The sequence below is a fragment of the Pelobates fuscus genome, chromosome 2 (assembly GCF_036172605.1).
Source record: "Pelobates fuscus isolate aPelFus1 chromosome 2, aPelFus1.pri, whole genome shotgun sequence".
Lineage (NCBI taxonomy): Eukaryota > Metazoa > Chordata > Amphibia > Anura > Pelobatidae > Pelobates > Pelobates fuscus.
In genome coordinates, this window is record NC_086318.1 from 449,935,606 (window position 1) to 449,960,684 (window position 25,079).

The 25,079-nt window shown below is 46.8% G+C and overlaps 1 protein-coding gene across 7 annotated transcripts in view; it reads right to left on the reverse strand.

Moving 5' to 3' along the window:
• Positions 1 to 25,079, reverse strand: part of KLC4 (kinesin light chain 4) — a 104,232-nt gene that overhangs the window by 75,676 nt on the left and 3,477 nt on the right. For 5 of the 7 annotated variants that reach the window (XM_063444199.1, XM_063444198.1, XM_063444201.1 and 2 more), the window contains exons 2-4: positions 12,382 to 12,637; positions 11,749 to 11,979; positions 655 to 733 (exon numbers count right to left, since the gene is read on the reverse strand). In XM_063444199.1, coding sequence (XP_063300269.1) covers positions 655 to 733; positions 11,749 to 11,979; positions 12,382 to 12,630 — 559 coding nt within the window. In that variant the 5' untranslated portion in view covers positions 12,631 to 12,637. The remainder of the gene's footprint in view (positions 1 to 654; positions 734 to 11,748; positions 11,980 to 12,381; positions 12,638 to 25,079) is intronic. The other 2 variants (XM_063444202.1, XM_063444200.1) reach the window with 1 other exon arrangement.

Here is a 25,079-nt window from a genome sequence, read left to right on the forward strand (position 1 = left end):
AAATAAATAAAAATCACTGATGAGTAGATATACCCCAAATGACAACATGCATGCATTTAATCATGGATTGTTTTAATTGGGGTATATCTAAAAACTTCAGTTCACTTATCTGCATCCTTTGCAAGCCCTGCCCAGATTTTCTGTGACTGAGCTGCACTGTTAGGGTTCTGTGATTGGACAATGAGAAGTCTCTGCAAGGCAGATGCTCTGGGCAATTTCTGCCTCTTGAGTTTATCTCCACTGAGCTAAATAACCAGGAAGTAACAGGTTTGGTTGTCTGCTTGAAAGCTAAGGGGGTGTAACCAGGTTCATTTCTATCTGCACTTTATGCAAAAAGAAAAAAATAGGACACACTTTTCAGCAACCTGAAGTGCCTTAGGGGTCCAGAGTGCCCCAAACAATGCAACGTCTACATCTCATTGTATAATTCCAGCTCGGCACAACATGGTTATGCTGCAAATAGTTTATGGACATTGTTCCCTGGTTTTGTCAGCTATTTCACAAAACATGTAGCACCCCTAGCACATAGAGCTCCATTTCCACATTACCGACAAAGTCACATAGATGGGATCTAGCGGCAGCTAGTCTCACTGCCAAACCGGAGCTGAAAGAAAGAAAGTCAGAGGATGTCAGCAAAGATTATCAGATACTCACTGCCTGGCCCCGAATCCTCTTCCTCATTTGGAAACAGTTCATCTAGATTGTCTTTTGAAGGATCGCCTTCCTTCTCCTCCTGAGAATTAGAGGATAATGGATTAGTAGATATCCCAGGGCATACGACAAGTGCCAGAGATGGAGAAACAGCCTACATAGTCATCCAGTTTCTTCAAAATAAACATTTCAAACAGAAGTCCATAAAGACCAACCCGTTGCATATATACCAATGTGCTCCAAATAAGAGGAGAAAAAAAAACACTTAGAAAATAATCCATGGTCTTGCTCGTACTGATTGGACAGAGTATCTGCTTAGAGGGGAGTAAGCAAGGATTCTTATTAACGAGAGATACTAAATCCAGGTTTAATGGGGCACAGTTAAAAAGGAGCTATGAGAAGTTATAGAGCAAAGTGTGTATTATATGTATGTTGAGTTCTGACAATTCCAAACAGGCTGTGATGGTGTATATAGACTTGGATGAATTCAGGACACCGAAGATGTGACGAACGAGTGATTTCAGACACAGGAAGCTCTGATGAAAGCGTGAATTCTAGCACTTCTTGGTGACTCCCGGGTGGTTCAGTCTGCGGACTGTCGTTTCACTTCTATTGGCAAGTTATTTTTGAGATTTGTTATAAATTGGGACATTAGCATTTATACGGTGGATCTTGATAAAAACCCGATTGGGTCGAAACATCAATTTTGCTACACATGATTTTTTGACTTGATTTAAAACCAAATTAAACACATTTGGACTAAGATCTTGGAGTGCACCCTTTCCTTTGTTGGATATGGATAGAGATAGAAAGATTTTAATTTATATAATATAGGATGTTCTGAAGAATCTAATGGTATATGTGAAGCTGTGGATAAACCTATACAGCTAAATGGGCTGCAGAATAAAAATAGAAAATGATTGAAAATAACTTTATTAAAGATATATTAAACTAAAAATAAAACACATAGGATTATCTACATATATACAAAAAGAAATGAGACAAATGTAAATGGAGGTGGCTGTGGGCTAACAAAAAATAGACAAAACCTTATAGCAGAAGTCTTAAAAACTCAAATATTAGATAACTGGACTAAAGCCCCGATTGGTTCACCATCCAAACCACTCACTGAACTAAAGTATGGGAAGGCATGACAACCTTGGTGACCAAGGGCAGAGGGTGCACACACGCCTATATAGCTGTATATATATTAAGTAATGCTAAGGAAAATTATATTAACCTACAGGTACCCATGGGTGGGGAATAATCCCACTACGCGCGGTAGTGTATGGTGGAATAGCTACTTCCTGTATTACCTACAGATACCTATAGGTGGGGAATAATCCCACTATGCGTGGTAGTGTATGGTGGAATAGCTACTTCCTGTATTACCTACAGATACCTATAGGTGGGGAATAATCCCACTACGCGTGGTAGTGTATGGTGGAGTAGCTACTTCCTGTATTACCTACAGATACCTATAGGTGGGGAATAATCCCACTACTATTGGTAGTGTATGGTGGAGTACCTACTTCCTGTATTACCTACAGATACCTATAGGTGGGGAATAATCCCACTACGCGTGGTAGTGTATGGTGGAGTAGCTACTTCCTGTATTACCTACAGATACCTATAGGTGGGGAATAATCCCACTACTATTGGTAGTGTATGGTGGAATAGCTACTTCCTGTATTACCTACAGATACCTATAGGTGGGGAATAATCCCACTACACGTGGTAGTGTATGGTGGAATAGCTACTTCCTGTATTACCTACAGATACCTATAGGTGGGGAATAATCCCACTACACGTGGTAGTGTATGGTGGAATAGCTACTTCCTGTATTACCTACAGATACCTATAGGTGGGGAATAATCCCACTATGCGTGGTAGTGCATGGTGGAATAGCTACTTCCTGTATTACCTACAGATACCTATAGGTGGGGAATAATCCCACTACGCGTGGTAGTGTATGGTGGAGTAGCTACTTCCTGTATTACCTACAGATACCTATAGGTGGGGAATAATCCCACTACTATTGGTAGTGTATGGTGGAGTACCTACTTCCTGTTTTACCTACAGATACCTATAGGTGGGGAATAATCCCACTACTATTGGTAGTGTATGGTGTAGTAGCTACTTCCTGTATTACCTACAGGTGGGGAATAATCCCACCACTATTGGTAGTGTATGGTGGAGTAGCTACTTCCTGTATTACCTACAGATACCTATAGGTGGGGAATAATCCCACCACTATTGGTAGTGTATGGTGGAGTAGCTACTTCCTGTGTTCCAAACAGATACCTATAGGTAGCTAACCCCGTATACTTTTAAGAGTAGCTAAAGGTTTTTGTAGGTGAATATAGCTTACCTTGGCATTAGTTAGAATATATATTTCTTACTTTTGCTCTTTGTCCCCATCTCTCTCTGGTATGTAGATGCACTTGCTGCTTTATGGTGCCCTGAGTTAGCCATAGGGACCTGTTTTAGGTATCTTTTCCAGTATACCTTTAAGAGTAGTGGAATTATTTCCACACATTGGTATCTGTAGGTGAATATAGCTTACCTTCGTATTCGCTGTAAATGTATATTTCCCATCGCGTTTCTCCTTCTTTGGATCAGTTCTTTTGTTTAGCCCACAGCCAGCTCCATTTACCACTCACTTCTTGTATATATGCAGTTAATTATTTGTGTTTTATTTGTAGTTTATGTAACGGAATGCAATGTATCAGCATACGATATCCGTTGGTACATCTAGGAAATCCACAGTCAGAGTAGAAAGCAAGGCAATATCCCCAATCCTCCCAATAACCGGACGAAACACAGTTTGGGAGTCAACTAACTCGGTTTATTCACAGGCAGCATATTTATACAGTTCCCCATGCAAGGGGTTTCCATACAGTAATTCCAGGGGATTTCTCCCAACATGCACTGTGACTTTCCCAACAGGCATTGCTGCACGAGAAGGATACTCCCACTAAAATGGACGATTAAGTGGATTATCCCCTCGTGCAGCAAAACCGACAATTGACATTAAAATCTGTAATTCACACAATATTCGGTACTTCGGAATAACTGAACGTTCGGTAGATAGCTGGGGTCGGGGCGCACACTTTGGGAGAATACCGCTCCGATCCCAGCTGATTTGACCGAACGCCGCACATAATACAGTTAAACATTAAAGTGGGTTTAAAAGTACCGAATAAGGGGGGCGGGGCCTGACCGCGGAACTGTGAAGACGCTTATCTCAACAGCTCCCGCTAAACTTGGCACCTAAAGCTGAATTTAACTGCCACACCGGCACACAATCGTGATTATAAGGCCACCATTCAAGAGTGGATATCGGAGTGAGGAGAACGATACCTCTCAAGCGAAGAACCGAGCTAAACTCATGGTGAGGCCTTCAAGCATGGCAGGCGCAGGGGAGACGGCCGCTCCCCAGCTGCAACACCATGCCGGGTATCTGGCGGTGGGCTCTCGCTTCCCCCCCTCTGGACCGGCGGGGGTCATCCCGGTCCACCAGCTAATGGTAAGCACTCACTTCTGGGACACTTATAAGAGCAACTCCGACCAAGTGACCCCACGAGGCCAAGCCAAGATGGCCGCCGGCAGTGCCGCGAATCCACCGGCACAGACAGCCGAAGAATGGTCAGTGGCCTTCCAGGCTAAATTTGAGGCGGTATGCCAGAAATTTTGGGAGAGATTGGGAGAGAGGAACCCATCACCTGCCCTGAAACTAGCTACATTGGCAAAGCGACAACACACACCCTCTCACACGCGGCGGAAGCACCCGATTATGGCAAATACACCACGGGAGCAATTCACCGGCAATATGACAAAGCGGAGGGAGAGACAGAGGGGCATTAACCGCCCGAAGCAGACAAGCAGAGCCAAAGCAATGGCGTCAACGCCACCTAAGAGGACAGCACCCCGAGACACTGCCTCCCTGCACATGCAGCGCAAACGGAGGATCATCCGCCGTAAACGGATACCTCCACGACCCTCTGATTACCCAAGGCGAGGGAAGGACCGAATGACACAGCATAGCGCTACTACAGCTAAGCCAGTGAAAAAGGGGAACAGCTACCGAGCCAGGGTCCACAGATCAGCCACAACCCTCTGCCTATCTACTCCATGCGCTAAACAAAAGCAGCAGCCCAAAGGATTTCTCGGTGAGATGCTGATGCTGACACTTACCTCTCAGGACACTGCCCCAGTCCCTGCCTCGAAGGAATATTGCACACAATACCGACGGATTGGCATTGCAGGCATAGGCTGAACCCAGACAGCAAAGCAGACTTTCCCACACTGTAACACTAAAGTGTCGGGGACAGCTCCTGTATCGCTACCTGTTAAGTTTACACTATTAACTGTTTAGAACAATTGCCTCTTAACCTACGCCTTAAACCTGCTTTGAGACATTTACTTTGATTTGTTTCCATTGAAAAATTTGCAATGTGATGTGGTATGTGTTCTAAGCTCTCTGCCTATTCTAACTAAGCTATTTGGGCATACAAATACGCCTGGCGTTCTGCTGCCCCCTGGTGGGTAACCTTAATTGAGCTTACAGTAACCTAATATTGATAATGAACCTAATCTAAGTTTGACCGTCAAAATACAGCTAACTATTTTGTATTTCACATGTAGACCTAACACCATTGACGTTTTAGCCCTGTTGAACGACAGTTATCTCGCTACATTTTATTTACCTTCACGCTAACGACTCAACTGTTTTAACCAAGCTTGTTATTATTATAAAAATGTGCAGCCTCTCATGCCACTGTTATACCAATGCATATCTTACAAGACGCTGTTGTGGCGTTTGTTGATTCCTTGTACTCACCTGCACAGTAAAAATAAAGAATTTAAAAAAAAAAAAGTACCGAATAAGTACGGGACACATAATGTACCGAACGCGGAACTCCCGAACGCTCTAGAAGTCCAGCGGTGTTCGGATCATTGAGTAGCCGTTTTCAGTTCCAGGCTCTCGACGACCGAACACCGCTGCAGAGACAAAGGATCCAAGATGGCCGACCGCCGCATGGTCGGTAGTCGAACGACGGCCACCTAGGAGAGCCCTTAATTACCGATTGCAACAATGTTGCAACCGGGTAATTGGTGCCACACGACCTGTGAATGTGTGGTCTACCTGGGGAGTCCACATTCGTACGGCGAACGGCCAGGATAGCCGTGTTTCGCCGTATGAATGCTTTGTATGCTGGCAGCATACGGCTGTCAGCATGCGAACGGCCATAGGAAAATACATATACAGTTAACGTTACATAGTATAGCTTCAGCCTACGGACAACCTGCAATGAATATAGTCCAGAAGTGGCTAGGTTTGCCACAATGCTCCCCCAGAACCAAGCCGGCATACACAGTCTGATCCCAACGGATCGGCTTGGGGATGTCCGGGAGAGCACTCACAGATCACTTCTCGAGTTCAGTCTGTCTGGATAACCCGTCAGCGTTACCGTTTTGTTTTCCTGGCCGGTAATGGATAGTAAAGTCAAAGGGCTGCAGCGCCAAGCTCCAGCGCAGCAGCCTGGCATTGTCTCCAGACACACGGTTTAGCCACACTAACGGGTTGTGATCTGTGAGTAAGGAGAAAGGTTGTCCGTACAAATATGGCTGTAACTTTTTAAGGGCCCACACCACGGCCAGGCATTCTTTCTCGATGGCGGCGTAGCTCACTTCACGAGGCAGCAACTTGCGGCTTAAATAGGCTACGGGGTGTTCTCCGCCATCGGCTCCCACTTGGCTCAGTACTGCCCCCAATCCAAACATTGAAGCGTCTGTGTGAACAAGAAATCTTTTAGTTGGATCAGGAGCAGTTAACACAGGAGCATTAGTGAGAGCAGTCTTGAGTTGTTGGAATGCCTGCTCGCACTCTGGGGCCCAGACAACCAGTCGGGGAAGGTTCTTCTTCGTCAGGTCGGTTAGGGGTTTGGCCAGGGTGCTATAGTCAGGGACAAACTTTCTGTAATAGCCGGCTGTCCCTAAGAACGCCAGCACCTGGGTCTTAGTCCTGGGGGTAGGCCACTTGGCTACGGCCTCAATCTTGGCTGGCTCGGGCCTCTGCTGTCCACACCCTACACGGTGGCCCAGGTACTGCACCTCGGCCATACCTATGTGGCACTTGCTAGGTTTTAGCGTTAACCCGGCCTCCCCAATGCGATCTAATATCGCCCCTATATGGCGTAGGTGGTCTTCCCAGTTCTGGCTAAACACGGCTATATCGTCTAGATAGGCACAGGCATACTCCTGAAAACCGTCCAGTAGCCGATCTACCATCCGCTGAAAGGTAGCCGGAGCGTTTTTCATCCCGAAAGGCATGACCTTGAACTGGTACAGGCCAAACGGGGTGACAAACGCCGACTTGGGGATGGCGTCATCGGCTAGTGGGATCTGCCAGTACCCCTTACACAAATCAATGGTAGTGAGATACTGGCCCCGTGCCATCTTATCCAACAGCTCGTCTATCCGGGGCATCGGGTAGGCATCAGACACCGTTTTGTCATTTAGCCTCCGGTAGTCAACACAGAATCGGGTGGTGCCATCCTTTTTAGGTACCAGGACTACCGGCGATGCCCAGGGGCTATCGGAGGGTTCGATAACCCCTAGCTGCAACATTTCGTCCAGTTCGGCTTTCATATGGGTCCGGACGGATTCCGGAACCCTATATGGAGCCTGGCGCATAGGTAGCTGTCCTGGGGTCTCCACTCGGTGGGTGGCTAGCGGAGTGTACCCAGGTAAATTGGAGAAGGTAGTCCCCTTGGCTACAATCAGCGCCTGTACCTGGGCACGCTCCTGGGGGCTTAGCCGCTCCCCCAGTTGAACTCCCCGGGAGGGCTCTATCTGTTCCTCGGGTTCTAGTAGGTCGGGTAAAGGTAGATTTTCCTGATCCTCTACGGAGGAGGCACATATGGCCGTTACATCCTCTATCCTCTCATGGTAGGGTTTGAGCATGTTCACGTGGAGCATGCGTCTCTTCCCTACCCCTGAGCAGGGGCCGATCACATAGGTAGTGTCGCATCGCTGCTCCACTACCTGGTATGGGCCTTGCCAGACGGCCTGCAGCTTATCTGTGCGGACGGGCTTTAAGATCAAGACCTTCTGTCCCACCTGAAAGCTGCGGTCCCTGGCTCCTCTATCGTACCAGCGGCGCTGGCGTTGCTGGGCCGCCTGTAGGTTTGTGTGCACAGCCTGAGTCAGCGCCTCCAGACGGTCCCTGAACTCCAGGACGTATGACACGATAGGGGTCTCGTTAGTGGTACTCTCTCCCTCCCAGTGTTCCCTAATCAAGTTCAAGGGTCCTCGCACCCTCCTCCCAAACAGTAGTTCAAACGGGGAGAATCCTGTCGACTCCTGGGGGACCTCTCTATAGGCAAAGAGTAGGTGAGGTAGAAACCTCTCCCAGTCTTTGTGGGTCTCCCCGAACGTCCGAAGCATCTGCTTCAGCGTCCCGTTGAACCGCTCACAAAGCCCATTGGACTGGGGGTGGTAGGCGGAATTAACTATTGGCTTAATGCCACACACCTTCCACATATGTTGGGTAACCTCGGCCGTAAATTGGGTACCTCGGTCCGAGATTATCTCTTGGGGAAAACCTACTCGGGAAAATACCTTCATTAATGCCTCTGCTACGGTCTCAGCGTGGATATTAGAGAGGGCCACGGCTTCGGGGTATCGGGTGGCGTAGTCCACTATAGTTAAGATATACCTTTTGCCGGAGGGACTGGGTTTTGGCAGGGGACCTACGATGTCCACTGCTACTCGGCTGAAGGGTTCTGCTATGATGGGCAGGGGGCATAGCCTGGCTTTGTGGCGATCTCCTCGTTTACCTACACGCTGGCAGACGTCGCAGGAGGTGCAATATTGGCGCACATCCTGAGAGATCCCGGGCCAGAAGAAGGCATGGGTCAAACGGTATCGGGTACGGGTCATCCCTAGGTGTCCGGACAAGGGGATGTCATGAGAAATTCGCAGCAGCTCCTGTCTATACTTCTGGGGTACCACTAGCTGTTTATTAGTTAAGGTGACAGACCCCCCCACATCTTTTGCTGTGACACGGTAGAGCAACTCTCTTTCCCAGATGAACCGCTCCCCCTCTAACCCTGCTTGGTCGGTTTGTGCCCGGTCCCTATATACTTGGAGAGTGGGATCGGTCTGGACTTCGGTCGCAAAGGTAGTCGGGGTATCCCAGGACATGGGGGTCAGTTGGGGAACATGGTCTCTTACCTGAGCCTCAGAGTGCGTTGGTGTAGCCGTGGTGCGAGCCTGTTGCCGGGTGGTTACGGGAAGGGCCTCCTGGTACGGAGTCTGGGGAATAAAAGCGGAAGTCATTTGGCCCAAGTCATTCCCCAGTACAACATCAGCAGGTAAATTCTGCATCAGCCCCACTTCTACGGTCCCCTCTCCCACACCCCAATCCAAATGAACTTTGGCAGTAGGTAGCCGGTATACTGCTCCCCCGGCCACCCGTACTGCCACGGAGCCGCCAGTGTGGGTTGCGCCTGGTACCAAATGTGGTGCAACCAAAGTTAAAGTGGCTCCCGAATCCCGGAGCCCTTGCACCTCCTTTCCCTCCAGGGTCACTAGCTGCCGATGGTGCTGTCGGTTGTCGGTGGCTCGGACTGACATTACTTCGTGCAGTACCCCCAGAGGCTCCTCAATTTGAGCGCTCAGCACGTCTTGGGTGGCGGGTGCTACCTGGTAATGGTGCGCAGCAGCCCTGGGTGCCAAATTTTGTCGCACCTGATTCCAAGCTTGTCGGCTCCGGTTTTGGGTGCACTCTCGAGAAATGTGCCCCCACTGCTTGCATGTGTGACACTGAATGTTAGCCCTGCCGTTGTATCGGGAGGGGGCTGGTGGAGTATTCAGTGCCGGCCTGTGCAGGGGTACGGTGGGGCTGGTAGGGGTAAAATTATTAGGTGGCCCTGTAATCCGAGGGAGGGCCTTAGTTTGGGCCCCGTGATGTCTCCTGGCATCAAAATGTTGATCCGCCAATTTAGCGGCTTCGGGTAGGGTGAGGGGTTTCCGGTCTCTCACCCATTCTTGTGCCTCTGGGGACAAACCATTAAAAAATTGTTCCAGCAGCATTAACTGCCTCAACTCCTCCATGTTAGTGGCGTTGCTGGCCTGTATCCAGCCTAGCGATGCTTGGTCCAGCTTGTGCGCCCATTCTGCATGAGAATCTTTCTCAGGCTTGCGCAAGCCCCGGAATTTCCGCCGGTATGCCTCTGGGGTAATAGCATACCTCTCCAAGATTGCCCTCTTCACTTTAGGGTAATCCTTACTGTCCTCTCGGGGTACAGCACGGTAGGCTTCAGCTGCCCTACCCGATAATTTGCCTGCCAGCAGCGGCACCCATACTGCGGGCTCCAAATCGTGCAGATCGCACAGCCGCTCAAAGTCCTGCAAATACCCATCAATTTCGTCCTTTTCTTCACAAAACGCTTTAAAGGCGTGATGTGGGACTTTGGGCTTTACCTGTCCGTAGGTGGAGGCAGTAACAGACTCTGCCCTAGGCGGGGTTGCTGGTGTGCTGGTCGCCATCAGATAATCCTGTACATCTGATACCATCACGGTCAGTATTTCCAGCGGTACTGGTTGCGGTAAAAACTCCAACCTGGTTCGCAGCTCTTTTTGGAATGGGGTCTCTTCCTTGGCTGGTGGGGGTGTAGCGCTGCGGGCTCGGTCTTCCTCCATCAGTTCAGCGATCAGCACAGCTTTAGACTTGTTGCTGGCTATCTTACCCCTGGCTTCCAGTAGCTCTTTTAAAGTTTGTCGCTTTAGTATGGTATAATCAATCTCCATACGAATTGCCCTTGCTTTCCTTGTTCGGTCGTTCCAGTTTCCACGAACGCTGCTTTTTCGGCTGTAAGGTTCGGATCCCGTCGCTTGCCACCAATTGTAACGGAATGCAATGTATCAGCATACGATATCCGTTGGTACATCTAGGAAATCCACAGTCAGAGTAGAAAGCAAGGCAATATCCCCAATCCTCCCAATAACCGGACGAAACACAGTTTGGGAGTCAACTAACTCGGTTTATTCACAGGCAGCATATTTATACAGTTCCCCATGCAAGGGGTTTCCATACAGTAATTCCAGGGGATTTCTCCCAACATGCACTGTGACTTTCCCAACAGGCATTGCTGCACGAGAAGGATACTCCCACTAAAATGGACGATTAAGTGGATTATCCCCTCGTGCAGCAAAACCGACAATTGACATTAAAATCTGTAATTCACACAATATTCGGTACTTCGGAATAACTGAACGTTCGGTAGATAGCTGGGGTCGGGGCGCACACTTTGGGAGAATACCGCTCCGATCCCAGCTGATTTGACCGAACGCCGCACATAATACAGTTAAACATTAAAGTGGGTTTAAAAGTACCGAATAAGTACGGGACACATAATGTACCGAACGCGGAACTCCCGAACGCTCTAGAAGTCCAGCGGTGTTCGGATCATTGAGTAGCCGTTTTCAGTTCCAGGCTCTCGACGACCGAACACCGCTGCAGAGACAAAGGATCCAAGATGGCCGACCGCCGCATGGTCGGTAGTCGAACGACGGCCACCTAGGAGAGCCCTTAATTACCGATTGCAACAATGTTGCAACCGGGTAATTGGTGCCACACGACCTGTGAATGTGTGGTCTACCTGGGGAGTCCACATTCGTACGGCGAACGGCCAGGATAGCCGTGTTTCGCCGTATGAATGCTTTGTATGCTGGCAGCATACGGCTGTCAGCATGCGAACGGCCATAGGAAAATACATATACAGTTAACGTTACATAGTATAGCTTCAGCCTACGGACAACCTGCAATGAATATAGTCCAGAAGTGGCTAGGTTTGCCACAGTTTAATAAAGTTATTTTCAATCTTTTTATTCTACAGCCCATTTAGCTGTATAGGTTTATCCACCTTCGTTTAAACTATTAGATTTGTCTCGTCCATGGGTTCAACCCCCATCCTTTAGGGTTGCAGATTTAGTGAATGATGGAACCCTTCACACTCTGTTACATGGCGGAGTCTGACCATACAGGAGACACAGGAATGAATACGAGTGCTCCCGCTGAGCTCTTACCGTTGGGGACACATCTTCGTCGTACTTCTTCAGCTGGTTCATGAATTCCAGATGCTTTTTCTCCTCCTCCAGTTGAGCCACGTTCTGCTCACTGTGCTGCAGCTTTTGCTGGGTATTAGCCAACTCATCCCGCAGCCATTGGTTCTCCTGGCAAAGGCGGCGGACCTGCGCACGCAGCTTCTGCTTCTCTGACTCAACAGCAGTCAGGTGATTGGATAGTGCCATCATCAGCTGTGATAGAGTATTAAGGAACAATGTGAATGCATGGTCTGCGCTTTGATTTACTATTTAATGCCACTTTCCTGCAGACTTGCATTCAGAATTTCCCTGTCTCACTAATTGAAAACTATAGCCAAAGTCAATCTTAAAACCCCAGAAACAAAAGCTTCTGATGCCGGGATCCTCCACCTCCTGCTGATCTAAAAGACAATGCTCACTGGTACTTGTTACAGCAATTATTCTTAAATCTGACTTCCTCTCCACTCACCGGCACCCGTTCTTCCAACACTCTCTCTCTAAGTAGCTTCTATCACCTGCCCCCTGTGTTTGAGACCATTTTTAACCACTGCATTATTTCTCCAAGATTCTTCCCAACACGCCCTCGAATTTACTCCCTTTCAGAATTACCCTCACCTGTGCTTCACCAAGCCCAAGCTCGATCATTTCCACAGATTTACGCAGTAGTCCTGATTTCTCATGCACCAGATTAGCTTCCTCATCTTTCTTAAGACATTTTATGGTCTCAAGGAGACTATGCAGGATGGAATTGTGTTCGTTCCGCAGAGCTTCTAGACCTTGCATTACCAGCTTGGTGTTCGAGATGATTTCTTCCTGGGACAGTTTGTCCAACTTCTCCTCTCGTGGGTACATCATGACCGACATTGTCCTACTTTAAAACACACACGGAATCAGCGGGTACATCATTAATATACACACATGGAATCAGCGGGCACATCATTAATATACACACACACGGAATCAGCGGGTACATCATTAATATACACACACACACGGAATCAGCGGGTACATCATTAATATACACACACACGGAATCAGCGGGCACATCATTAATATACACACACACACGGAATCAGCGGATACATCATTAATATACACACACACGGAATCAGCGGGTACATCATTAATATACACACACGGAATCAGCGGGCACATCATTAATATACACACACACGGAATCAGCGGGCACATCATTAATATACACACACACGGAATCAGCGGGTACATCATTAATATACACACACACGGAATCAGCGGGTACATCATTAATATACACACACACGGAATCAGCGGATACATCATTAATATACACACACACGGAATCAGCGGGTACATCATTAATATACACACACATGGAATCAGCAGGCACATCATTAATATACACACACGGAATCAGCGGGTACATCATTAATATACACACACGGAATTAGCGGGTACATCATTAATATACACACACACACGGAATCAGCGGATACATCATTAATATACACACACGGAATCAGCGGATACATCATTAATATACACACACACACACGGAATCAGCGGATACATCATTAATATACACACACACACGGAATCAGCGGATACATCATTAATATACACACACGGAATCAGCGGATACATCATTAATATACACACACACACGGAATCAGCGGGTACATCATTAATATACACACACACGGAATCAGCGGGTACATCATTAATATACACACACTGAATCAGCGGGTACATCATTAATATACACACACGGAATCAGCGGGTACATTATTAATATACACACACACACTGAATCAGCGGGTACATCATTAATATACACACACGGAATCAGCGGGTACATCATTAATAAACACACACGGAATCAGCGGATACATCATTAATATACACACACACGGAATCAGCGGGTACATCATTAATATACACACACGGAATCAGCGGGTACATCATTAATATACACACACGGAATCAGCGGGTACATTATTAATACACACACACACACTGAATCAGCGGGTACATCATTAATATACACACACACGGAATCAGCGGATACATCATTAATATACACACACACGGAATCAGTGGGTACATCATTAATATACACACACACACGGAATCAGCGGGTACATCATTAATATACACACACACGGAATCAGCGGATACATCATTAATATACACACACACACGGAATCAGCGGGTACATGATTAATATACACACATGGAATCAGCGGGCACATCATTAATATACACACACAGAATCAGCGGATACATCATTAATATACACACACACACGGAATCAGCGGATACATCATTAATATACACACACATAGAATCAGCGGGTACATCATTAATATACACACACACACGGAATCAGCGGATACATCATTAATATACACACACACACGGAATCAGCGGATACATCATTAATATACACACACATAGAATCAGCGGGCACATCATTAATATACACACACGGAATCAGCGGATACATCATTAATATACACACACACACGGAATCAGCGGGTACATCATTAATATACACACACACGGAATCAGCGGGTACATCATTAATATACACACACACGGAATCAGCAGGTACATCATTAATATACACACACGGAATCAGCGGATACATCATTAATATACACACACACACGGAATCAGCGGGTACATCATTAATATACACACACGGAATCAGTGGGTACATCATTAATATACACACACACGGAATCAGCGGGTACATCATTAATATACACACACACACGGAATCAGCGGGTACATCATTAATATACATATAAAGAGGGGTGGCCGGATAGTGGGTCCCAAAGGACAGAACAGGGGGTAACCCTACGTAATTGGAATGAAAACGAGAAGAGAACGGAATCTGTCCTAATTGTTATGGGGATATTCCCCATATGTCAAAAGAAAACAGTTAAAAAGTTAATCTTTATTCGGTAACATAAACTGATTTATGTACACGGGGGGAGGGGGGAGGAGAAGGGAGACGATGAGGTGCTCAGCACCTTAATCAATCAATTTAAGTTAAAAATAACAATAACACTACCTAACCATAAGGTGGTTGTAGTGAGATACTCAGTACTGGCCAGCGTTAGTGCTGGTTTTTGATGGTAATAAATCAATGGTCGTGATTTAAATGAAAAGTAAAAAACCCACCCGGTCTTAGGTAACCTGACCTGTCGGGGTTAGCAATAGATACCGCAAGCTCGTACAGCCCACTGTCAGCTGTAGGCTGGACTGTCCAGGGTTTTACTCATAGGATCAGTGTGTGTGTCAATTACTGTCCAAAGGGTGCTAACAGCATCTCGTGTACAGGTTGGTGATACTCGTCGAGGGATATATGCCCCTAATTAGAGCCCACCGTAACCAGAGTGCTGTGCCGCTTTGGTCAGAGTCGATTATAGCAGAGCGGGGTTTAAGGAGTACTGTAATTGTTTAAGGGCTAAGATGTACGTGTACGGGGGTGATGCTGAAAGGATCGATAAGATGAACACCCTTCACATATGCAAACAAATCCCAGTACATAAATTAGCCAATTTAGCAAATACTGACTCACAATGCGATATGGCTATTTAGGGAGTACTGCGATTATCTCAGGGTTAAAGTGTATATGTCCGGGGAAGTTGCTAATAGGATCAGGGTAATGGACACTATTAGAATATATAACCAGAACTCAGTATACAAATTAACGGTGCTCGTGGAGAGAAATATCTCCTTAGTGAGAGCCTTAGGTTGAGATAATGTAACAGAACTCGCCTGCCAGTCTGCATGTGGTAAGTACAATGCAGTGTACTGTAACCCCTAATCTGTGCCTGTAAGGATTGAGTATCCTAGATATGCAAAATAGAGAGTAAAAAGGAATGGTGCCTTCGTGGGTACCGGTGATAGGAAAGAGAGAGGTAAGAAAAAAATAATAATAATAACGGAGAGGGTACAGTGCTGAGTGCACACGTAACCCGTCTAGGTGGTCAAAACACTGAGTTAATTGAATAACTTTGTAATAGTCGCCCGAAGGGCATCAGTGTAGGTTCTAGGTAATGAGAAGCCCAGCTGTATGGTCCAGTGGGGCGGGTGAGGGTCTCACCCGAGGTAAAGCCTAGGTCGGTTTGAGTGTCGGCAGAGTGGATATAATCTCCCGGTTGTCTTAGCCCGACGCGCGTTTCGCCTGAGTGTCACAGGCTCGTCAGGGGAAAAAGACTCCCCAGATTGAGGAGTCTTAAATAGCCCTCTCCGAGACCTCATTGGTTGCGCGAGGCCTGAGGGGGAGGGGTTAGGGGACGGTGGCCGAAAAGGCTCAAAATGGATTGCCGGTACTCATTCAGAAATTCCGGAATGAGGTTTAAACAATATCATTGTGGAAATCAGGAAAAGAAAAGAAAGAGATTGAGAGTGGGTGCAAGTGTCTGCCCAGATGTATGAAGGTTATTTCCGGTTCTGGAAAGAAACAGATTCCAGTGTTACGGTAGGATATTAGTAGGAATAATACTTATGACAGTAATGACAGTAACCATGTAGGTCACCTGTCAGAATGTTGCACGTTGGTGAGTTAGAGTGACAGAAAGTCATTCGGTTGGAGTGAGTATTGTCCATCGATTTGGGAGGACACTCTTGTAGGGGTACCCTGCTGGGAGAGTTAATGAGAAAAAATATATAATGTAAAGACAAGTGCATATAGTACCGAGAGTCTCCGAGGATAGGGGACATACAGTCGTATATATAGGCGCCAAAAATATGTACAGGATTCCAGGTACGGAGGTCCTGGCAGTGAAGGGGACCCTCTCAGGGAGATCATTAGGTGTCTGATAGTTAGCTCGGATGGTACCTCAATGGATGAAGGGGGTATAGTTGAATTCCTCGTTCAAGCCCAGTGGGGATAGGGTCTTGAACGAGAAAATCCATTGGGACTCCTTACGTAACAGGACCTTGTTAAAATCACCCTTTCTCGGATTTGGAGATAGTTTCTCGATGGCTTGGAAGGTTAAGTTCTCAGGGTTGCCTCCATGGAATTTCTGGATATGCCGTGCTACCGGGGTGGGAGTAATCAAATTCTTAACTGACGTTACATGTTGGAGAATTCTACGTTTGAATTGTTGAAAAGTTTTTCCTATGTACTGCGTCCCGCAACTACAGGTGATCAGGTAAATAATTCTTGTAGTGCTGCAATTTACAAGTGCATTGGTTTCAACGGAGATGTGGGTTTGTGTAGATGTAACGTATTTAGATGGTCGAATGTAGCGACAGGCTTTACAGTGTCCACACCTGAATGTCCCTTTACGGTGGGCTCTAATTAGGGGCATATATCCCTCGACGAGTATCACCAACCTGTACACGAGATGCTGTTAGCACCCTTTGGACAGTAATTGACACACACACTGATCCTATGAGTAAAACCCTGGACAGTCCAGCCTACAGCTGACAGTGGGCTGTACGAGCTTGCGGTATCTATTGCTAACCCCGACAGGTCAGGTTACCTAAGACCGGGTGGGTTTTTTACTTTTCATTTAAATCACGACCATTGATTTATTACCATCAAAAACCAGCACTAACGCTGGCCAGTACTGAGTATCTCACTACAACCACCTTATGGTTAGGTAGTGTTATTGTTATTTTTAACTTAAATTGATTGATTAAGGTGCTGAGCACCTCATCGTCTCCCTTCTCCTCCCCCCTCCCCCCGTGTACATAAATCAGTTTATGTTACCGAATAAAGATTAACTTTTTAACTGTTTTCTTTTGACATATGGGGAATATCCCCATAACAATTAGGACAGATTCCGTTCTCTTCTCGTTTTCATCATTAATATACACACACGGAATCAGCGGGTACATCATTAATATACACACACGGAATCAGCGGGTACATCATTAATATACACACACGGAATCAGCGGGTACATCGTTAATATACACACACACGGAATCAGGGGGTACATCATTAATATACACACACATGGAATCAGCGGGTGTGGCAAACCTAGCCACTTCTGAACTATATGTAACAAAGGTTGTCCGTAGGCTGAATGTGTTACTGTGTACCTTGTTTGTGTCTGTACTATATTATGACCGTTCGCATGCTGGCACCCTTATGCTACCAGCATGCAAACCTTTCGTTTGACGAAACACGGCTATCCGGGCCGTTCGCCAAACTAATGCGGGCTCCCCAGGTAGACCACACACTCACAGTCGTGTGGCACTAATCAACCAATTGCAACAATGTTGCAATCGGTAATTGAAGGCTCTCCTAGGTGGCAGTCGTTCGGCTACCGACCATGCGGCGGTCGGCCATCTTGGATCCTTTGTCTCTGCAGCGGTGTTCGGTCGTCGAGAGCCTGGAACTGAAAACGGCTACTCAATGATCCGAACACCGCTGGACTTCCAGAGCGTTCGGGAGTTCCGCGTGCGCCACATTCTGTTCCCCATCGATGTTCGGTAGTTTTAAACCAAACTCGATGGTTAAGTGTATTTTGTGCGGCGTTCGGTTAGTTTAGCTGGGATCTGAGCGGTATTCTCACTAAATGTGCCCGCAGACCCCAGCTACCTACCGAATGGTCATTCGTATGAAAGCGAGTAATATTGTGTGAAATATGGATTTCTATGTGAATTGCCAGTTTTGCTGCACGAGGGGATAATCCACTTAATCGTCCATTTTAGAGAGAGGATCCCTCTCGTGCAGCAATGCCTGTTGGGATAATCATGCTGCCTGATGGGAGAAATCCCCTGTAACATCTGTAAGGAAACCCCTTGCAAGGGGAACTGCATAAATATGGAAGTCTGTGAATAAAGCAAGTTAGTTGACTCCCAAACTGTGTTTCGTCCGGTTATTGGGAGGATTGGGGATATTGCCGTGCTTTCTAACTCTGACTGTGGATTACCTAAGATACCAACGGAGATCGTGGACTATCATACTGCGTTCCGTTACAGCGGGTACATCATTAATATACACACACACGGAATCAGCGGGTACATCATTAATATACACACACACACGCGGAATCAGCGGGTACATCATTAATATACACACACGCGGAATCAGCGGGTACATCATTAATATACACACACGCGGAATCAGCGGGTACATCATTAATATACACACACGCGGAATCAGCGGGTACATCATTAATATACACACACGCGGAATCAGCGGGTACATCATTAATATACACACACACGGAATCAGCGGGTACATCATTAATATACACACACACACACACACACACGGAATCAGCGGGTACATCATTAATATACACACACACACACGGAATCAGCAGGTACATCATTAATATACACACACACACGGAATCAGCGGGTACATCATTAATATACACACACACGGAATCAGCGGGTACATCATTAATATACACACACACACACGGAATCAGCAGGTACATCATTAATATACACACACGGAATCAGCGGGTACATCATTAATATACACACACGGAATCAGCGGGTACATCATTAATATACACACACGGAATCAGCGGGTACATCATTAATATACACACACGCAATCAGCGGGTAAATCATTAATATACACACACAAACACACGGAATCAGCGGGTACATCACTAATACACTAATACACACACACACACACACACACTGAATCAGCGGGTACATCCTTAATATACACACACGGAATCAGTGGGTACATCATTAATATACACACACACGGAATCAGCGGGTACATCATTAATATACACACACGGAATCAGCGGGTACATCATTAATACACACACACACGGAATCAGCAGGTACATCATTAATATACACACACACACGGAATCAGCAGGTACATCATTAATATACACACACAAACACACGGAATCAGCAGGTACATCATTAATATACACACACAAACACACGGAATCAGCGGGTACATCATTAATATACACACACATAGAATCAGCGGGTATATCATTAATATACACACACGGAATCAGGGGGTACATCATTAATATACACACACACACGGAATCAGCGGGTACATCATTAATATACACACACACACACGGAATCAGCGGGTACATCATTAATATACACACACACACACGGAATCAGCGGGTACATCATTAATATACACACACGGAATCAGCGGGTACATCATTAATATACACACACACACGGAATCAGCGGGTACATCATTAATATACACACACGCGGAATCAGCGGGTACATCATTAATATACACACACGCGGAATCAGCGGGTACATCATTAATATACACACACGCGGAATCAGCGGGTACATCATTAATATACACACACGCGGAATCAGCGGGTACATCATTAATATACACACACGCGGAATCAGCGGGTACATCATTAATATACACACACGCGGAATCAGCGGGTACATCATTAATATACACACACACGGAATCAGCGGGTACATCATTAATATACACACACACACACACGGAATCAGCGGGTACATCATTAATATACACACACACACACGGAATCAGCAGGTACATCATTAATATACACACACACACGGAATCAGCGGGTACATCATTAATATACACACACACGGAATCAGCGGGTACATCATTAATATACACACACACACGGAATCAGCAGGTACATCATTAATATACACACACACACACGGAATCAGCGGGTACATCATTAATATACACACACACACACGGAATCAGCAGGTACATCATTAATATACACACACACACGGAATCAGCGGGTACATCATTAATATACACACACACACACACACGGAATCAGCGGGTACATCATTAATATACACACACACACACGGAATCAGCAGGTACATCATTAATATACACACACACACGGAATCAGCGGGTACATCATTAATATACACACACACGGAATCAGCGGGTACATCATTAATATACACACACGGAATCAGCGGGTACATCATTAATATACACACACGGAATCAGCGGGTACATCATTAATATACACACGGAATCAGCGGGTACATCATTAATATACACACACGGAATCAGCGGGTACATCATTAATATACACACAAACACACAGAATCAGCGGGTACATCATTAATATACACACACACACACACACGGAATCAGCGGGTACATCATTAATACAACTAGAGCGGCCACAATGTTACACACAGAGCGTTACACCAGGGCTTGGCAAATTTGTTTGAAATTTAGGCGCCAGTCATTTTCAACGAGAAAATGCAATTCTTAAAGGTACACTATGGTCACCAGAACCACTACAGCTTGATGTACAGTATACAGCTTGGTGTACAGTATACAGCTTGATGTACAGTATACAGCTTGGTGTACAGTATACAGCTTGATGTAGTTGTTCTGGTGTCTATAACCTGTCCATGCAGGCTTCTCAGTGTAAACACGGCCTTTTCTGCGAAAAAGCAGAGTTTACATTGCTGCATATTAACACCTCTAGCGACAGTCACTCAGACTGCACCACGTGCAGCACCCAGGATCAGTGTCTCCAAGCTCAGCATGGAGACGCTGAATGTTCCTCATAGAGATTGATTAATGTAATGCATCCCTATGAAGAGATGCGGATTGGCACATTAGCAGGCTCACATACACACACACTCGGACAGGCTCTCTCACACACACACACACACACACTCGGACAGGCTCACACACACACACACACACACACACACTCGGACAGGCTCTCACACACACACACACGGACAGGCTCTCACACACACACACTCGGACAGGCTCTCACACACACACACTCGGACAGGCTCTCACACACACACACTCGGACAGGCTCTCACACACACACACTCGGACAGGCTCTCACACACACACACTCGGACAGGCTCTCACACACACACACTCGGACAGGCTCACACACACACACACACACACACACTCGGACAGGCTCTCTCACACACACACACAAACTCGGACAGGCTCACACACACACACACACACAAACTCGGACAGGCTCACACACACAAACTCGGACAGGCTCACACACACACAAACTCGGACAGGCTCACACACACACACACACACACACACAAACTCGGACAGGCTCACACACACACACACAAATTTTTGTTTTAATTGAAAACCACCAGGTAAGTGGATTTTTCCCTGGGGTCCAGTGGGGCTGTTATCTTAATGCGTGTGAGGGGGCGCTGATCTTCCTGAAGCTCCTCTCTTCACCCTCGCGCTCTGTAATGATGCCGGTGCCGGAGTGACATCATATTCCGGCTCCCAGCATTATTAGACAGCATGAGGGAGCAGAGAGAAGAACACGCAGAGTACTGGTCCATCGCACACAATGGTCCCGCAGGCAGCTGGATTGCTCCATGCTGCCCAGGGCGGCGGGCTTCAATATTCCCCGTGATGGCCGCCGTCAAAGCTCCCTCCGCGGCCACAAATCCCAGGAGCCATCACTAAATTTCTAGTCGCTGTGGCGACCTGGGATTTGTCGAGCCCTGCGTTACACACCTCGATCGGCCACAATGTAACACACTGACACACAGAGCGTTACACAGCCTCGATCGGCCACAATGTAACACACTGACACACAAAGCGTTACACAACTCGATCGGCCACAATGTAACACACTGACACAGAGCGTTACACAGCCTCGATCGGCCACAATGTAACACACTGACACACAGAGCGTTACACAGCCTCGATCGGCCACAATGTAACACACTGACACACAAAGCGTTACACAACTCGATCAGCCACAATGTAACACACTGACACACAGAGCGTTACACAACTCGATCGTCCACAATGTAACACACTGACACACAGAGCGTTACACAACTCGATCGTCCACAATATAACACACATAGCATTACACAACACGATCGTCCGCAATGTAACACACAGAGCGTTACACAGCCTCGATCGGCCACAATGTAACACACTGACACACAGAGCGTTACACAGCCTCGATCGTCCACAATGTAACACACTGACACACAGAGCGTTACACAACTCGATCGGCCACAATGTAACACACTGACACACAGAGCATTACACAGCCTCGATGGGCCACAATGTAACACACTGACACACAGAGCGTTACACAACTCGATCGTCCACAATGTAACACACTGACACACAGAGCGTTACACAACTTGATCGGCCACAATGTAACACACTGACACACACAGCCTCGATCGGCCACAATGTAACACACTGACACACAGAGCGTTACACAGCCTCGATCGGCCACAATGTAACACACATAGCGTTACGCAACTCGATCGGCCACAATGTAACACACTGACACACAGAGCGTTACACAGCCTTGAACGGCCACAATGTAACACACTGACACACAAAGCGTTACACAACTCGATCGGCCACAATGTAACACACTGACACACAGAGCGTTACACAGCCTCGATCGGCCACAATGTAACACACTGACACACAGAGCGTTACACAACTCGATCGGCCACAATGTAACACACTGACACACAGAGCGTTACGCAACTCGATCGTCCACAATGTAACACACAGAGCATTACACAGCCTCGATGGGCCACAATGTAACACACTGACACACAGAGCGTTACACAACTCGATCGTCCACAATGTAACACACTGACACACAGAGCGTTACACAACTCGATCGTCCACAATGTAACACACATAGCATTACACAACTCGATCGTCCACAATGTAACACACATAGCATTACACAACTCGATCGTCCACAATGTAACACACATAGCATTACACAACTCGATCGTCCACAATGTAACACACTGACACACAGAGCGTTACACAGCCTCGATCGGCCACAATGTAACACACTGACACACACAGCATTACACAGCCTCGATGGGCCACAATGTAACACACTGACACACAGAGCGTTACACAACTCGATCGTCCACAATGTAACACACTGACACACAGAGCGTTACACAACTCGATCGTCCACAATATAACACACATAGCATTACACAACACGATCGTCCGCAATGTAACACACTGACACACAGAGCGTTACACAGCCTCGATCGGCCACAATGTAACACACTGACACACAGAGCGTTACACAGCCTCGAACGGCCACAATGTAACACACTGACACACAAAGCGTTACACAGCCTCGATCGGCCACAATGTAACACACTGACACACAGAGCGTTACACAGCCTCGATCGGCCACAATGTAACACACTGACACACAGAGCATTACACAGCCTCGATGGGCCACAATGTAACACACTGACACACAGAGCGTTACACAACTCGATCGTCCACAATGTAACACACTGACACACAGAGCGTTACACAACTTGATCGGCCACAATGTAACACACTGACACACACAGCCTCGATCGGCCACAATGTAACACACTGACACACAGAGCGTTACACAGCCTCGATCGGCCACAATGTAACACACATAGCGTTACGCAACTCGATCGGCCACAATGTAACACACTGACACACAGAGCGTTACACAGCCTTGAACGGCCACAATGTAACACACTGACACACAAAGCGTTACACAACTCGATCGGCCACAATGTAACACACTGACACACAGAGCGTTACACAGCCTCGATCGGCCACAATGTAACACACTGACACACAGAGCGTTACACAACTCGATCGGCCACAATGTAACACACTGACACACAGAGCGTTACGCAACTCGATCGTCCACAATGTAACACACAGAGCATTACACAGCCTCGATGGGCCACAATGTAACACACTGACACACAGAGCGTTACACAACTCGATCGTCCACAATGTAACACACTGACACACAGAGCGTTACACAACTCGATCGTCCACAATGTAACACACATAGCATTACACAACTCGATCGTCCACAATGTAACACACATAGCATTACACAACTCGATCGTCCACAATGTAACACACATAGCATTACACAACTCGATCGTCCACAATGTAACACACTGACACACAGAGCGTTACACAGCCTCGATCGGCCACAATGTAACACACTGACACACACAGCATTACACAGCCTCGATGGGCCACAATGTAACACACTGACACACAGAGCGTTACACAACTCGATCGTCCACAATGTAACACACTGACACACAGAGCGTTACACAACTCGATCGTCCACAATATAACACACATAGCATTACACAACACGATCGTCCGCAATGTAACACACTGACACACAGAGCGTTACACAGCCTCGATCGGCCACAATGTAACACACTGACACACAGAGCGTTACACAGCCTCGAACGGCCACAATGTAACACACTGACACACAAAGCGTTACACAGCCTCGATCGGCCACAATGTAACACACTGACACACAGAGCGT